This window comes from Myotis lucifugus, unplaced genomic scaffold, assembly GCF_000147115.1.
Source record: "Myotis lucifugus unplaced genomic scaffold, Myoluc2.0 scaffold_294, whole genome shotgun sequence".
NCBI lineage: Eukaryota > Metazoa > Chordata > Mammalia > Chiroptera > Vespertilionidae > Myotis > Myotis lucifugus.
The window spans coordinates 181,334-199,816 of NW_005871342.1; the positions used below are offsets into that span (position 1 = coordinate 181,334).

The window sequence follows — 18,483 nt, forward strand, 5'->3', positions numbered from 1 at the left end:
CAGCTTCTAAGTGCTGTTGTTCATGTGCAAAATATGTTCCAAGCCCCGTCCTATTAATACCAGAAGGACAATTAGACTGAAGGAGTCCTATCCTTAGCAGCACATAAGCAAGCAAAATCTAAGCCCATAAATCCTCACGGTCAAGATATCACATGGAAGGACACCAATCCCATACAGCCAGCTAGGCTTTCTAAATAAGGCAAACACTCAAGCTACAGCCAGTCAAGTGATGTCCGTGAGTCGCTTACATTTTTTTTCTTTATAAAGCTCTGTTCCCTGGGTGGGGTATTTCTAACTGCTTCTGGTTTGGCCCTGCCCAATTCCAATTAAAATTTTTATATGCCTGATTACATTGTAGCCATCTAAAACATTGCTTGCTATAGATGCGGGAAGTGAGTTGTTTGCTTCCTTTTTTATCATGGGGGTTCGCGGGGGTGCCGGGCGCCGGGCCGCGGGCGGGCGGGGCGGGGAAGCGGGGCGCCGCCCTCTCTCGGGCGGAGTCCCGCGGCCCCCGCACCTCCAGGCCGGTCCGCCCGGCCGCCCGCGCCCGAGCCCCCCGGGGCTCTCCGGGGGCTGTGGACGGCAGCCAAGCTCGTATTTAACTCTTTAAACACGAAAGGGCTTCTGATTTGCAAACCGGCATTTCAGAGTCATTCCCTTCATCAGAGCCCACAGGCAAAGGTAGATCTTACAAAGCAAGCGCTTTTCTTCCAGGTACGATTTTCGAGCGAATGCAGTTACTAAAAGTTGGATACAATAATTGCACCCAAAGCTAGGGTACCTCTCCTATGTTAAAGAACTAGGAGATAAAGATCACTTGACAGAAAAATAAAGCCCAAGGGATTTGTAAGTCACTTTAAAGCGAACTTAGCAAAGAGATCACATCAAATAAGCACCTTGGTTTTAAAGTGAGTCTTTAAAAGACGGTAAGTTTTGGGCCCTGGCGGGGTAGCCAAGTTGGTTAGGGGTGGATTCCATCCCATCAGGGCACATACAATGAACACATGAATAGCTGAAACAAATTCATGTCCTTTCTCTCTCTTCCCCGATCTAAAATCAATCAACAATTTGTTTTTAAAAAAGAGAGTTTTCCATTACAATGATTTAAAAAATCGTATAATAGTGCTAAACCCTAGATTGGACCCAGTCATGTTATAGAATAGTAAGAAACTAGGAAAATTCCAAAATAGGGGAACTGAGACAGAGAGTTAAACAGCAGTTTACAGCAGCCTAGTAAACCCTATTTCCCCTAAACCAAGGACACTTAAGAGTAAACGGTTTGCGCCAGGCAGGCGTGGCTCAGTGGTTGAGCGTCAACCCATGAACCAGGAGGTCAAGGTCTGATTCCCCGTCAGGGTACGTGCCTGGGTTGCGGGCTCGATCCCCAGTGTGGGGCGCGCAGGAGGCAGCTGATCAGTGATTCTCTCTTATCCTTGATATTTCTATCTCTCCCTCTCCCTTCCTCTCTGAAAGCAATAAAAATATTTAAAAATAAAATAAAATAAAACCCCTGACAATGAAGATGCCAGTGCACTCTCCCAGGGAGCATGCCCCTGCCATTCCCTTCCCCTTCCACTCCCCCCACCACCTCCCGAATGTATGCACGTATCCCCTAACCTCTAAGGGACTCCATGAGACTAGCAACCAGGGGGGCAATGGGCAGCAGCAGCCCGTCTGGGGCTCACCCCCTGAACCTGTCTCCAAGGCTCCTCGTCCTCTGACTTCCCAGCGAGCTAAGGCGGCCCAGTGTAGGCTCTCCTGTTGCTGCTTCTATGCCCTTCTTCGTTTCACACTCCTAAGTATATTTTTGCTGAGGTCAATACACTCTTGCTTGCTTTTCTGCACTTTGTCTCTTGATTTAAATCTTTCCCTCAGAAGGCAAGAACCGAGGTCTCTCCCTCTCCCCCGTAACAGTAGGATTATGAAAGCAAGGCTCCCATCTGTAGCTGATACCTGCTGCTGAAGTCCCCACCCAGACAGAACAGAAACGGATGGGAGCACAGGTCAGTGTCAGCAGTAACAATGGACAGCTTAGTACGATTGTCCATTCCCTGGTATGCTATCCTCCCATGTCTGACCGATACTATTACTAAATAGCTGCAGTTTATTTAGAACTTTATATGGGCCAAGGCCTTCACATACATTGTCATTAATTTTCAGACCAAGTCATATCATCCCCGCTTTACAAATAAGAGACACAAGAAGTCGCTAAGGCATTTGCTCAAGCACAGAGAGCGAAAAGTCCCAGCGTAACTGGGATTCAAATGAATTGAACCGAATGCCCTGCCGTACCTCTTTCCTTAAGATGGAATGTCCCTGAACAACCTGGCCAGCCTCTGTAAAGGTAAACAGAGGCCAGAACACGAAAGTCCTGTGAGTCCTGTCAGGTGCCGCACTGCCTGTAGGACATTCCAGAAGACGTGCTCAGGAGGAGACTCTGAATGTGGACCAGAGGAGTGGCCTTCTCTAGAGACACTGACTTGGGAGTTGCTGGCATATAAAGAATCACTGAAGTCTGAATGTGGGCTGGGTCATTCAGATCAATTCTTAAAAGATGGTCACAGGGAAAATCTACAGTGGAGATGGAGGAGTGCCTAGAAATGAGAGAAAAAAGCCAGGAGGGCATACCAAGAAGAATGAGTACTTCAGGGAGAAAGGAGTCAGCAATAAATATCCAAGGAAGTAATGGCCAACAGTGTCATTTGCACAAGGACTGACGAGAACCAATAGAACTAAAGACCACCAGGATTTCAGTAGCCTTAGAGGGTAGTTTGGGGAGTTGGTAGATGCAAAAATCCTCAACAAAATCCAAGCAAACCAAATCCAATAGCATATTAAAAGGATTATATGCCACCATCAGTGGGATTTATCTCAGGAATAGAAGAGCAGTTCAACAGTAGAAATTAATTAAGTGGAAAGATATTTCTTTTTTAAAAAACATCTTTTGTTGTTGCTCTTAATCCTCACTCAAGGATATTTTCCATTGACTTTTTTTAGAGAGAGTGAAAGGGAGGGGGAGAGACAGAGAGAAACAGCAATGTAAGAGAGACACATCGATTGGAACAGGCCGGGGACTGAGCCTGTAATCGAGGTACATGCCCTTAACCACAATTGAACCCAAGACCCTTCAATCCACGGGCCAATGCTCAATTCACTGAGCCAAACTGGCTAGGGGGAAAAGATATTTATTTTCTTTCTTTAAAAATATATTTTTATTGATCTCAGAGAGGAAGGGAGAGGGAGAAAGAGATAGGAACACCAATGATGAGAGAGAATCATTGATTGGCTGCCTCCTGCACGCACCTACTGGGGATTGAGCTCGCAACCCAGCCATGTGCCCTTGACCAGAATCAAACCCGGGACCCTTCAGTCCACAGGCTGACATTCTATCCACTGAGCCAAACCAGCTAGGGCTGGAAAGATATTTCTTGATCATAGATAGGGAGATTTCATGTTGTTAAGATATCAATACTAGCCAAAGTGAACTACAGATTCAACATAATCCCTATCAAAATTCCATAGACTTTTTTGCAGAAATAGAAAAACTGATCTTCAATTTAATATGGAATTCCAAAGTAGCCAAAATAATCTTGAAAAAGAACAAAATCAAAGGACTCATACTTCTTTGTCTAAAAAATATGTTTTTATTGATTTTTAGAGAGAGGAAGGGAGAGGGATAGAGAGAAACATCGATGAGAGAGAGAGGAACATCATCGATTGGCTGCCTCCTACTGGGAATCAAGCCTGCAACCCAGGCATGTGCCCTGACCAGGAATAGAACCAGTGACCTCTTGGTTCCTGGGTCAACCGCTGAGGCACACCAGCCAGGCAGGACTCATACTTCTGATTTCAAAACTTACTAAAAGCTACAGTAATCAAAACATTGCTACTGCCCTGGTCAGTATTTCTCAGTGGTTAGAGCATCAGCCCGGGCACAGAAGGGTTGCAGATTCCATCCTTGGTGAGTGAGGGAGGCAATCAATGGGTCTCTTTCACATCGATGTGTTATTTTTTCTCTCTCTCCTCCCGCTCCATCCCTCCCTGCCACTCTCTATAAAAAAAATCACTGGAAAAAATATCGTTGGGTGAGGATTAACAACAAAAACAATCCAGAGTGGTACTAGCATAAAGATAGACATATAGACCAATGGAATAGAACTGAGGGTCCAGTAATAAGCCCATACATCTATGGCCAATTGACTTTTGACAAAAGTGTCAAGAATAGTCTCTAAAAAGTGATGTTGGGAAAACTGAATTTCCACATGTTAAAAAAAAAGCTAAGGTTAAGTTGGACTCCTCCCTACCACAATTAATCAAAATAAATCAATGTCCAAAATATGAGCTAAATCATAAAACTCTTAGAAAAAAAACATAGGGATAAATCTACATGACCTTGGATTTAACAATGATTTTATATATGATACGAAAGGCTCAAGCACAAAAGAAAAAGAAATTGGACTTCATCAAAATGTAAAACTTTTGTGCAGCAAAAGATGTAATCGAGAAAGTAGAAAGACCACCCACTGGATGGAAGAAATAATATGCAAATTATTATCTGATAAGGGTCTACTATCTAAAGATTTATAATCTATATATATATATATATACAAGCCTAAGCAACCATTACGATCGAATGATCAGAATGACCGGTCCACCAGTCACTATGATGCGCACTGACCACAAGGGGGCAGACAGTCAACACAGGAGCTGCCCCCTGGTGGTCAGTGCGCTCCCACAGTCAACCTCCCACAGCCAGTCAACCTCTCCCCGTCCCTCCCCCATCCCTCTGGCCCCGTCCCTAGACCCCGGCGGCAGCTGGCAGGCCCTGGCCGGCTTGGCCCCAATAGGCCCTGATTGCTAGCCAGGCCTAGGGATCCCACCCATGCACAGATTTCATGCACTGGGCCTCTACTGCAACAATAAAAAGGCAAGTAATTTAATGTAAAATGGCAAAAGGACTTGAATAACATTTATCCAAAAAGATATACAAATGGCTTATGAACACATGAAAAAGTGGTTAACACAATAAGTTATTAGAGAAATGCAAATTGAAACCATGAGGAATTACCACTTCGCATTAGCAAGTGTTTGCAAGAATGTAGAGAAATTGGAATCCTCAGTCATGGCCACTGGGAATATAAAATGCTATAGCCACTTTGGAAAACAGTCTGGCAGTTCCTCAAGAAGTTAAACACAGAGTTACAATATAACTCAAGCATTTCACTCCGATACCCAAGAAAATCAAAAACATGTCCACACACATAAACCTGAATATTCACAGCAGCATTATTAATAGCCCAAAAGTGGAAGCAACCCAAGTGTCCACCACCTGATGAATGGATAAAGAAAATGCGGTATTATCTATGGTGGGCAGTTGGACATGAGTAGGGCAAGGACCCTGGGCCAGGTCAGAAGGTCACCAGAGTGGAAAGCCCCAGGTGCCTGGCAACAGACAATCAATGGTAGGGTGGGACCTCGCCCCCATGGTGACTTTTCCTCCCCAAGCATATCAATGGTCACTGGGTTTGGAACCCCTGACCTTTCCCCCCTAGAGATAACATCTAGGCCTCAGTTGTATTTCAGCTCCAGACCCAGATAAGCAACAAAACCAGCTGCTTTGAATAAAGACCCCCTGCCCTGGTGCCACAATCAACCAGTGGAGACCACAACCCTGAAGGACACACCTGGAAAGCTGCTGACTATCTATTCAAACCTTCCCCTGGGACCTGCCCTAAAGGCTCCACCCTAAAACCCTTAGGATGGAGGACCCAGTGCGCTCTCCCTCCAGAGAGCATACAGGTGCCTTCCCTTTTCCTTCCTCCTCCCTGCCCCAGGCTCCAAGGGCCCTTCCTTTGCCTCCATAACTTGCCTTCCTAAGCCCATCTCTTCTAGGAATTACTTTCTCTACCTCTGTGATTTAACAAATAAATGTTCTCAAATAAATGTTCTCTTGGCTCTGAATTCTTTTCTAGCCAGAACCCAAGTACCGAGGCTGCTGAACTCAGGTTGGTCTGACCCCCCTGGTCAGACACCCGCTGCTGTTCCCGGCGCCTGCCACATAATGACTAACAATTCTTTCTTGGAATGTGGTGGAATGGGAAACCACCCGCAAAGATTCCAGCTCGATAATCTCCTCCGGACTTTAACATTATTTTCCTAATAGTGACTTGAATTTCTCCTGTCTTGTCCAAGGCTCCAAGATCTCTTTTTACAAGCCATCTAACAATAAAACTTGGTAGAAGTAAGCATAAAATAGTTCCAATCATTTTATTTCATTTTAAAAGGATGACTTTAAAATGGCTTCCAACTTTTTATTCCACCTAATCTTTTTTTTTAATATACTTTTATTGATTTCAGAGAAGAAGGGAGGGGGAGAGAGACATCAATGATGAGAGAGTCATTAATCAGCTGCCTCCTGCACGCCCCCTACTGGAGATCGAGCCCAAAACCTGGGCATATGCCCTGTCCAGAATCCAACCCGGGGACCCTTCACTCCGCAGGCTGACGGTCTAGCCACTGAGCCAAACCGGCTAGGACTATTCCACTTAATCTTGATTTGCTTTCCTGATAAAAGGGAACTAACTGGTCTTAAAATTTATATTCTTCTTATCAAGAAACTTTTGTTTTCTGAATCTTACATATTTTTATATATTCCATACTCTACAAAATAATTTGGGGCCATGAATGACAAAATCAGAAATGATTCCTGGTCAGGGCAAATACCCAGGTTTTAGGTTTGATCCCCAGTAGGGGACGTGCAGGAGGCAGCCAAATGATGATTCTCTCTCATTATTGATGTTTCTATCTCTCCTTCTTCCTTACCCTCTCTTTTACAAATTAATGAAAAAATATATATTTTTAAAAAAGATGATAGCCTGGCCAGTGTGGCTCAGTGGTTGAACATCGACCTACGAACCAGGAGATCACGGCTCAATTCCCAGTCAGGGCACATGGCCGGGTTGTAGGCTTAATCCCCAGAAGAGGGCAGCCGATCAATGATTCTTTCTCATCACTGATGTTTCTATCTCTCTCTCCCTCTCCCTTCCTCTCTGAAATCAATTTTAAAAAAAGATAATCAGGAATGAAATTGAGCATTAGAAAACAATGTCAGGTTAAGAAGAAAAATGAGTTTGGGAGATTATATTTAAAAAAAGATGAGCCCTAGTCAGTTTGGCTCAGTGGATAGAGCGTCGGCCTATGGACTGAAGTGTCCCAGGCTCAATTCTGGCCAAGGGCATATGCCCGGGTTGCGAGCTCAATCCCCAATAGGGGGCATGCTGAAGGCAGCCAATCAATGATTCTCTCTCATCATTGCGATTTCTATCTCTCTCTCCCTCACTGTTCCTCTCTGAAATCAATTTTTTAAAAAAATATATAAAAAAATAAATAAAGGAAAAAGAAAAATGAGCTATATTAAGAAAAAGATTAAGGAAAAACCTGCTTGTGGATTTACAAGGTAAAGCTATAAAAAGTTTGATAGACTAACTCGTCATATAAAAAAGCAGTATTTTACATAACCAAAAGAGAAAAAATGTTTTACTCTTATCTCTACTGCCATCTTCATGTTTTCTTTCGCTTTCTTTTCCATTTTCATCTTCTGAGTTTTCTACTTCCTGAATAACCATCCTTTTTCCCTTGGTGTGAGTCTTAGATGTGGGCGCAGAATTTTTCAGCTCTCTTTCAACCTCTGACAGGGTTTTCTGCAACATAATCGCCATATTAAAAAAAAAAAAAGATGTTTTCCTTTAATAAAAAATAAAACTATTCTTTCAGGCAAGAATATGAAGTTATTAAAAAGGGAACAATGATAATTAACATAAGGCTTTTCATGGTGGTCTGCTGTTTTTCTTTTTCAAACAACTTTGTTGCTTTGTCTGATTATAGACACAAATGGTTGTTGTAAGAAACCTAAAGCATTAACAAGTATAAAAAAGGCAGAAAAAATGATCTGCCACTTAGGTAACACTTGGTATTCTGATGATCATCTTCCTAGATATGTTCACGTGCATATATATTAAACATACCGTTAAGAAAAGGAAATATTATGGGGAAAAGATGTGTTCCTAAACTGGGCCTTACAATGAATTCACTGAAATGCTGGCTTGACAAATGCAGCTGATGCTCTAGGGACTTTAGCTGCCATTCAGAGATAGATACCCAGCAGGCGTATGAGGAAAACTGGAACTGCTTGTTGGAATACAGTGCTCCATGAGCTTCTCATTTCTGAACACATTGTGAGCAGAGAAACTAAACGACGTCAGACTATCTTTTTAAGGATGTATGCCTTGGAAAATAGAGTATCTCTCCGTGAACTGCCTTGGGAAAGAGAATATTTCTCTCCAGAGGAAAGAGCAGGTTTGCTTGCTCTCTGGGAAAAAAGATAATGTCTCCCTCTCACGCTAGTTGGGCAGATGTGCTTATGTTCCATGAAACGTGGGGGATGCCTCCGCTGGGACACGAATGCACTGAGTGTGCAGCATCTCCCTGGGCCTTTCTGTGCTGCCCCCATGAGACTTGGGAGCCAGGGGAAGTGACATGGACTTGCAGCTCATCAGCTTGCTATGCTGCAACCAAGTCCTTTGTGTCCGACCCAGGAATCTTGTATATTCCTCTCGGCCACCTTGCTAATTTGCAAGCAGGGTAAAATCTCAGAGCCTTCACAGTTCTCAACACTTACTCTACTCTTCAAGGCCTTACCACAGACACCCCCCCGCCCCACCCACACACACCTGCCCAGTGCATATCTGAGTCACTCTGTGTCAGTGACGCATGCTTTCCATGCAAGTTACAGAAAGAAGCACTCTTTTATGGCCATCGAGCTCTTGCCTAAGCCCAGGAAATGTAGGCACTGCCCTGCATAATAAATTGGAATTAGCTCAAAGAAAACCACTGCCTACAGCACTGCAGGAAAGAAAAAGAAAATTGAGTATTTGTCCTTCAGAAGTAGGTTGACAGTTCTGAACAATTGAAGAGCTTGCTTTCTTCCACTTCAAATTGATGTTAACCCCTTGGGGGTGTCTGGGATGTACCTACTTTTTAAAGCTGTAACCTAATCCTCAGCATCATGTGTCCAGCAAGATTGATGTCACATAAACACAGAAGCAGCAAACTACGGAATTCTGTGAGGAATCACTTTCTGTACTTACTTTGGCCAACTCGTTATCAGGTTCAGCATCCAGCACTTGATGCAAATCCTCCATCGCGTCCTGGAGCTTGTTCTGATGTTTAAATGTAGTGGCACGGCGCAGAAGAGCTGAAATTTTACTAAAATAAGTTGCCTGTTTTAACATATGGTGTTATGGTTAACAATTTTTTGAGTGGAAGAACACAAGTAGCACAGAACGGTTTAGGATGCAATTGTGCAAAGCTTAACGACACCCATTCTCATGTTGTCGCACATACAGAAAATGGTACTGAGTTAAACAAGAGGCTGCACCAGGCACCTGTCCCCTCCAACCACCTGGCCCTCTGGCAGCCCCAGGCCCTGCCAGCTCCTCCAGGGGCTGAGAGATTCCGTGCTGTGCGACATAGTGGAGGCCTCTCGTTAAACAATGTTTGCCTCCTTAGAATCACCACGAGCATTATTTCACCACTCTCTGAAAACTTTGAAAATCATTTATTCAAATTTAGGAAGGAAGGAAGGATTGAATAAAGGAAAGAAGGAAGGGAGGGAGGGAGGGGGGAAGGAAGGACGAACTATGGAAATATAAATCATTTTGCCCCGGCTGGTGGCTCAGTGGATTGAGCATTGTCCCATGCACCAAGAGGTTGCTGGTTTGAATACTGGTCAGGGCACATCCCGGGTTTGCGGGCTGAATCCCCAGTAGGGGGTGTGCAGGAGGCAGCCGATCAAAGGTTCTCTCTCATTATTGATGTTTCTACCTCTCTCTCCCTTTCCCTTTCTCTCTGAAATAAAAATTTAAAAAGAGAGAGAGAGAGAGAGAGAGAGAGAGAGATGGATGGTAATGATGACTGCACAACAATACCATTGAAGTGTACACTTAAAAATGATTAAAATGGTCAATTTTATATGTATTTTACAAAATAAAAAAAAACAATGGAAAGAAAAAACCCCATAGTTAAATGCAAGCTTGAGATAGTTCTTTAAAAAACACATATATTTTATTGAATCGTCTGAAATTATCGGCTACTTCAATGCAAAACCAGGGACTTAAATTCCAAGTTAAACTTGAAATTAAAAGTAACTTTATGAAGGTCATGATTCCATATAGAAATCTGAGTTTATTTGACATACGTTTAGTGTGAACATAATGAGTGTCTACAAAGAGTCTTTAAGGATCCTGCTGTAAATTTAAAAGCACCCTTTGCATATGTTTTACCTTTTACGTTTCCAGGCTCTAACTCCAAGACCTTTTCACAATCCTGAAAAGCACTGTTCCAGTTCTGTAGTTTGAGTTCTGCTTGAGCTCGATTGTTATAGGCTGCTGCGGTGGGAAGCACGGATATGCTCCTATAAAACAAACGCTCATTGGCAACAAGCAGACCAGTGGTCAATACAAGAAGACAGAGAAATGCAGCTTAAGTTAAAGCAGAGTCGTAGACACAGAGAATGGACTGGTGGTTGCCAGAGAGGAAGGTGTTGGGGGGCTGGGGGAAAAAGTTAGGGCTGTTATAAAAGAGTCACGGGGACTTAAGGCACAGCACAGGGAATATAGGCAATGACATCGCAATAACTATGTAGGGTGTCAGGTGGGTACTGGAAATATTGGGGGAACACTTTGTAATGTACATGATTGTCTAACCACTATGCTTTATACCTGAAACCAATACAAAATAATACTGAAACAGAAGTGAATTTATGATAAATACAATATCTTGAGTGAGTCTGACATAGGCCATTTAGCTTATTTATATCCTTTCAATAATCAAATTTAAATGCTACCATTTTTTTTTAAATAGCAAGTTTAAACCACACAAAAATCTGCTCACCTGGTATAATACTTCACAGCCTCTTCATAATCTCCCGACTTGAAAGCTTCATTTCCTTTCTCCTTTTCACGAGTAGCAAGAAAATCCTTTTCCTTCTCAGTCAGACCTAGAAACAAATGGTACCTGCTTTAAGTAAAAGTATAATTTAATAGAATATTTACAAAATGTTAAATCCAAGAATGCTTATTTTAAGAGAAGCTGAAAATTGTAAATAATTAAAAGAAATGATTTCCTAAATTTAGTAATTTTTCTTTTTTCTAATCATTCACAATTGTTGAGGGTTTACATATTTTATGACTGATTTTGTTTCTCTTTAAAGGTACTATACGCCTATGGACTTCAAATGAAAACAAACTGTTCCATCATTTTGTTTTGAAGCAAAAAGAAAATAAATTTGAGGGATTTGAAGGAAAAAGAGGATTTAAAAAAAAGAAATGAAAAACAAATTACAGTAAAAAATGGTTTGTATTTTTAAGTCTTACTAAAATTTAAGAAGTATAACTGTTAATCATATAGAATTAAATAAAGGATAGATCTGAATTTGTTAGAAGTGGTCACTTTAGGAGAAAATGCATAAACTTGTCATGAAAATCTGTAGCATTTAAAGAGAAAGCCTTTGCCCAACTGGTTTGGCTCAGTGGATAAAGCACTGGCCCATGGACTGAAGGGTCACAGGTTCGATTCCAGTCAAGGGCATGTACTTTGGTTGCAAGCTTGATCCCAGTGTGGGAGGCAACCACTTAAAAGAAGAGAGAATGTCCTCTAGATTGACAGTTTTTATTATAACTTTAAAAACTTAAAGACTACTAAATTGTTCTTGTATTTCCCCAATTACCTGCTGTGTCTAGTCTTGTCTCAATTTTAGACAAATGTGACTTGTTGTTTATTAGAGTTTTTTCTTTGCTATCTTCATCAATTTTTGAACATTCCTTTTCCACATCAAATCTTAAAAGAAAGAATAAAAACAAAAAAGTACAATACATTAAAATATATTAATGATATTCTTGTATTTGTATCACCATGCCTTTAAACACACATTCCAAAAATGCATAATAGCTTATATTACAAGTTTTCTGTATTCTTTCTTATTAACCATGTAATTTAGTGAGAACTTAAACATTAATCAGATCTAAACTATTTAGATTTTTGTAATTAAAATTGTAACACATTTCTCTCAATTTAAATTTTTTTAACTCTTTATTTTATTTTTTTACAATATACAAAATAAATCAGTCTCTATGCGGTCTCCACTTTCGTTCCTCGGATATCAGAGTTCTCTCCTGCGAGTTTTCCGTTGATTATTCAGTAAGTTTTTCTGTATTTTAGTTGTAAGTCCAGCTTGTTCCTGGGAGCATGTCCCCGCAGCATCCACTTACTCTGCCGCCATTTTTAATCTCTCAATTTAAAACTTTTGTTCTTTTTTATTTTGAATAGGTATAAGGATTATATTATTTATTTGTGGTTGCTCTCATAAACAAAAGGATGCAGGAGATTTTTATTTAATGAAAAACAAGATCAAGAGTGCTTAGACTATATACTCTGAGTACTCTACTGAAGTACCTTGCTATTCTTGATGTTCAGGTTTACAATAATTAAGAACTTATTACAGTACTTTGTGGTAGAGAAGTTTTCAGTGACAAATTTTACATAAAAAATGTAAAACATACTTATCCCACTCTGCATAATCCCTTGGAATATTCTTTTTAGCTGATCTACTTTTAGAATATTTTCCCTAAAAGAATAAAAACATACTTTATGAGACATACTTAATATAAGATTAGCAGGTTTTATTATAAATGCAATGTGAAGAACTGGATTAATAAGAAAACTGAATGAATAAGAAAAATACCCTTTAAGCTATAAGAAATCCAGTATTAAAATTATTAAGAAAAGAATATATATCAAGCTTCAAAGGATTTTAAATTTGTAGTTAATTCGCCCAGCAGGTGTTGCTCAGTGGTTGATGTTAACCTATGGACAGGAGGTCACTGTTGGATTCCAGGTTAGGACACCTGCCTGGTTGCAGGCTTCATCCCCAGTAAGGGGTGTGCAGGAAGCAGCCGATCAATGATTCTCTCTAATCATTGATGTTTCTATCTCTCTCTCCCTCTCCATTCCTCTCTGAAATCAAAAAAAAAATATTTTTAAAAAATTTGTAGTTAATCTCAGAGCAATCTATAGGACTTTAAGCACATACATAAAATTTTTAAAAATCACATGTGAAATGATTATTAGTGATTTTCTTTTTTTTAAAAATATATTTTTTATTGATTTTTTACAGAGAGGAAGGGAGAGAGATAGAGAGTTAGAACATCGATGAGAGAGAAACATCGATCAGCTGCCTCCCACACATCTCCCACTGGGGATGTGCCCGCAACCCAGGCACATGCCCTTGACCAGAATCGAACCTGGGACCCTCCAGTCCGCAGGCTGACGCTCTATCCACTGAGCCAAACCGGTTTCGGCAGTGATTTTCTTATAATAAAAAAGTAATAAACTATCACTCATTCTTTTAAAACCTAGGCACTGGAGAATATTTTGCTGTATTACTCAAAGCTGGTTTGTTTGCAATAACAGACACCCAACTTGGACTAATTGTATTTAAAAAGAATACATTATTGGCTTATGTAACCAAACTGATGAAAGGCAGGGCAGGGATATTGCTGGATGAAAGCGTCATATGGTCTCTCTCCAATTCCTCTCCCCACCCCTTCCTCATCCCTGCTTCTCTCTGCCTACTGATTTTGTTTTCCCTGCTGGCTACTTGCTTTCTCCATGTAGTAGAAAACATGGCCACAAGCAGCCTGGGTTATAACCTCGCAGGCCTCCCAATCAGAAAGGAAAAGGACTCTGCTCTCCATCTTTAGAGACATCCCAGGGAAGGGTTCCCATTGCCTAGCTTGGGCCCTGCGCCCATCCCTGACCAAGCACTAGCTTGGTGCTAGTAAGTGGCCCGACCTCGGTCACATGCCCACTGGAAGCACCAGAGGGAGTGGGAGAGAAGCAAACAATAGCCATCATGCTCACAAATAGTTTCTGAAATTATTTCTTAGAAGTTAGTCATAATCTGAAACCATTCTGAGCGGTTTTGTAACATGGTGCATTGGTCACGTGGAGTTAAGCAGATCTTCCAAATATTCATACATTTCATCATACAATAAAAAACCGTATCTGTTAATATCTTCATGGAGCTCATCAGAAAAGTCTGAGTATGGGAAATTGTTTTGTCACAAGCAGGTATTCAAGAGCCACGTAATAATATGAAATACTCTAGATTATACTTGAAAGCTCAGGTATTATCACTGGCAAAAAGCACTGTTGGTTAAAGTGACAGGCCCACTTTGTTCATTTTCAACGCAATGTCTGCCAAAAAAACCAAGTCTGAATAATCATAAATTTTTGGAGAAAAATTTATTCCAGAAAAAAGTGGCAACTGAAGCTGCCAATTCAATCACACAAGTGCTTTTCTTGAGAAAACAATCATCTTTCACTTCACAGTGAAATGCTTTCTGCATACTTTCCATTTTATCACACAGAATATTAAAAACGTGTCGTTTCTCTCTCCCTTCCTTCCACTCTCTAAAAATCTATGGAAAAATATCGTTGGGTGAGGATTAACAAAAAATAATAAATAAATGAATAAATAAATGAATGAATAAATAAATAAATAAATAAATAAATAAATAAATAAATATGTCCTTGCCCAGCTGGAGTAGCTCAGTGGTTGAGCGTCGACCTATGAACCAGAAGGTCACAGTTCAATTTCTGGTCAGGGCACTTGCCCAGTTGTGGGCTCGATCCCCAGTGTGGGGTATGCGGGAGGCAGCCAATCAATGATCCTCTCTCGTCATTGATGTTTCTATCTCTCTCTCCCCCAACCTTCCTCCTGAAATAAAGTTAAAAAAACAACAACAACAACACAAAAAACTGGTCAGAGTAGAAGAGACTAAACAGCAAAAGAAAAATGAAGAAAGGCAATTAATCTAAGATGCAAGTCTTCAAAAGAAAAGGTGGTTTTATTTTGATTCATCAATTAATGAACAATGGTCTACTCATGAAGGTAATAGCACATGACCAGCTGAAAGAAATCCCTGCTCTCCTAGAACACATCACCATTTGGCTGCACTGACAAAACTGAGATAGCTCTCCTCATACACAACCTTCTTCCCCTATCCACCACGCCCCGCACCAAAAGGCCTACTTTGGCAACATGAAGACGGCTGTTTGAACCACGAACTGGAGGCAAATTTTCTTCCTTTGCTGGAAATGTTTCAGTTTCATGAAAATATATTTTACTTTCTTCTTTTTTAATTTCTGTTACCCAATTCTGAGGGGGAAAAAAAGGAGAAAAATGAAGGCAAATATACAATTTTAAGTAATTAACCAAGCATTAGAAAAGACTATATGTAATCAAAATTTCCCATGGATCAGCCAGTTTTTTAGGTGACAGTTTGATCGTGCCATTCTCTCTACCTGGAATGCCCTTCCTACTCTTTTTTTATTTGGGGAAAATACACATATCATAAAATTTACCCTACTAATCATTTTTAAGTGTACAGCTCAGTATTATTAAGTAAATTCATATTGTTGTTGGGCCTTCCTACTTTTCATTATCTTGCAAGATCTTATTGACCATCTCTCCCAGTAAGCTTTCTCTGAGCTTCTGGTTTGGTTCAAAAATGTTCCCCCTCCATGTATTAGCATAATGGTTTAAAATAATCTATTTAGTGTTCATCCCTTTCACCACACTGTAAATTCCTTGAGGGCAGAGCCTATGTCTTAATCTCATTTTTGTGATTCCAGAACATAGCACAGTGTCTGGCATATAACAGGTTCACAATAATGTTCATTAAACTGAATTGTCTCCTGGCTGGCATGGCTCGCTGGTCGAGCATTGACCCAGAAACCTGGAGGTCACGGATTGATTCCGGTCAGGGCACAAGCCCAGGTTGCAGGCTGGATCCCCAGTGGGGTGTGCAGGAGGCAGCCAATCAATGATTCTCTCTTATCATTGATGTTTCTATCTCTCTCCTCCTTCCTCTCTGAAATCAATAAAATATACTAAAAGAAAAAAAATAAAATAAATTGTCACTGGTGCCAGGAAAAAACTGAGTAGGATATTTCTTTATTATCTGTGAAATTCTATTATTTATTTTTCATCAAATATATAGTGAGGGTGTAATATTTGCTAGACATTCTTAAAATAGGCACTGGGATATAGAAATAAACTCTGTTACCTGTCCTATTTGTATAGAAGGCAGGGAGGATGGAGGGGGCAAACAGGAGAAGCAGGAGAATAAAAACACAGTAAGGGAAGAAAGGGAAGGAGAGAGGAGGAATTGCAGAAGAGAGAAAGGAGTGAGAGAGAATGGGGAATGCAGGAGAAGTGGCAAGGAAGACATGAAAGAAATGGGGATGGGAAGGAGACTAACTAAAAAAGTGACCTGAAAGAATACACTGTTGGGGTAAAAGCAGGCTCTTCAACTAAAACCAAAAGGTTTTGCCCTGGCGATGTGGCTCCGTTGGTTGGGTGTCACTCTATGAACCAAAAGGTTGCTGGTTTGAGGCATACAAGAGGTAGCCGATCGATGTTATGCTCTCACATCAATGTTTCTCCCTCTCTCTCTCTCTCTCCCTATGCCTTCCTCTTTCTCTAAAAATCAATGAACTATTTTTAAAAAACGAGGTTTTATCCCCCCAAAATAAAGTTAAAGAACTCTAAACATAAACCACTGTTGTAGCTATATTAATAACCAGATTTTCAAATTCAAGTCAATAAAATGGTAAAGTGAGAAAGCTGATGAAAGTTTTTAAAAATATAGCATTCTGAACCCAGCCAGCCTGGCTCAGTGGTTGAGGGTTGACCTATGGCCCAGGAGGTCAGGGTTTGATTCCCAGTCAAGGCACATGCCCAGGTTGGGGGGCTTGATTCCCAGTGGGGGGCATGCAGGAGTCAACCGAGCAATGATTATCTCTCATCATCAATGTTTCTATTTCTCTCTCTCCCCCCTCCTCCCTTCCTCTACGAAATCAATAAAAAAAATTTTTTTTTAAAGCCTTTGGCTGACAAAAAAGAACCCTAGAATTTTGAATAAGTGAAGTAGACATATATACAACATGACAATGTCACAAAAACCAGTGTTGATCTATACCTTTATATCGCCATCGATTTTTTCCCATTCTCTCGCTGTGAAACTGGATTCTGTCGCTGCAGGTTTGTCTTTCCTCAAAGCTCTACTTTGAGGAGCCAATCCTTGAAGGCGCTTTTCACAAAACTCTATAAGTTCAGGATAATATCCTTCCTCTCCAGACCTTAAAAAATAGTACAGAATTTTAGAGGTACCGCCTTGTTCAGAGATCAGCTAGGCCAGCGGTTTGCAGGCTGGGTTCCACGGAGCCCAGGAGCTCTGCGGAGATCTCAGGACTGCCCCGCAGGCGGGGGCATGTGGGGCTGCTGCTCCCACACACCTTCCTCAACCAGTGCAACCTCCGTTATTATCTGTTCGTCCGTGCAGGGGTGCAACGGAAGAAAAGAAGGCGCTACAAAGACACACATTTACAAGGCGAATGAATAACATTTCCTCTCCTCTTTAACACACATATGTTCCTTTTGTACATAAGGTAATTTTAAACTTAAAAATGGAGATTCAATATTAGAGGCAGGCAGAAAGTGAGACTCTGGACTTCCTTTCCAAGGAGGAGCTCCTAGCTTGTTCCCCTCCCCCAACCCCTCTCCCCAAAGGGATGGGAAGAAAATGGCAGAGGAACAGTTTAGAACAACAGGACTCTAAATACAACCAGGAAACAGAACTCCTCTCTTAGAGGGTTAAATGGAGACATCTGTTCTAGTTTGTCTTTTTTATTATTATTATTATTAAAAAGAAAATCAATTTTTGCCCTTCTCCTGTAAGTCTGTTCACTTTTAAATTTTTAGAAAAATAGAAATATATCCCATTTTCAAGTAAAATTTAAAAAAACCATCATTCCAAGTCAATGCAATTTCATGAAGCTATTCATAGAATTTCTTAGAACCAACGTTATTACTATGGCTTTCAGACACTTTGATCCCGTAAACTTCTCATTTTGTTTATCGTCCTTGGTCAAATATACATGAATATGTTCTTATACTGCTGAGAAAAACAAAAGGGAAAGCAATGACATGACTCCTATTTCCATTTCAGAAATGATGAGGTTGTTACATCAACTCTGGCCGGGGACAAGCAGGGCTGCCTAGGGAGGACATGACACCAAAGGTAACAAGAGAGAAAAAGCGAAGGACACAGTGGTAAGATGAAGGGTTCGGGGGAGAAAAGAGAGCCACCGCAGAGATGCCACCGTAGGGAGGCCACGCTCCACACGTGCTTCTGCAACATCAGGCTACTCCCCAGGGGAAAACCCTCCAAGAAACCTGAAATACGTGGCACGGGACAGTGATTCTCAAAGTGGGTTCCCTTGACCACCTGCATGTCAATTAGCCAGGCACTTGTTAAAAACACAGATTCCAAACAAAACAAACAAATAAAAAATACACAC

General features: G+C 41.0%; 1 protein-coding gene across 1 annotated transcript in view; it reads right to left on the minus strand.

The window, feature by feature from the left end:
- Positions 1-18,483, minus strand: part of SPAG1 (sperm associated antigen 1) — a 48,456-nt gene that overhangs the window by 28,996 nt on the left and 977 nt on the right. The window contains exons 2-9 of the mRNA XM_023763612.1: positions 17,103-17,262; positions 15,152-15,277; positions 12,618-12,682; positions 11,786-11,895; positions 10,951-11,056; positions 10,341-10,471; positions 9,147-9,253; positions 7,541-7,700 (exon numbers count right to left, since the gene is read on the minus strand). Of these exons, the coding sequence (XP_023619380.1) occupies positions 7,541-7,700; positions 9,147-9,253; positions 10,341-10,471; positions 10,951-11,056; positions 11,786-11,895; positions 12,618-12,682; positions 15,152-15,277; positions 17,103-17,262 (965 nt within the window). The remainder of the gene's footprint in view (positions 1-7,540; positions 7,701-9,146; positions 9,254-10,340; positions 10,472-10,950; positions 11,057-11,785; positions 11,896-12,617; positions 12,683-15,151; positions 15,278-17,102; positions 17,263-18,483) is intronic.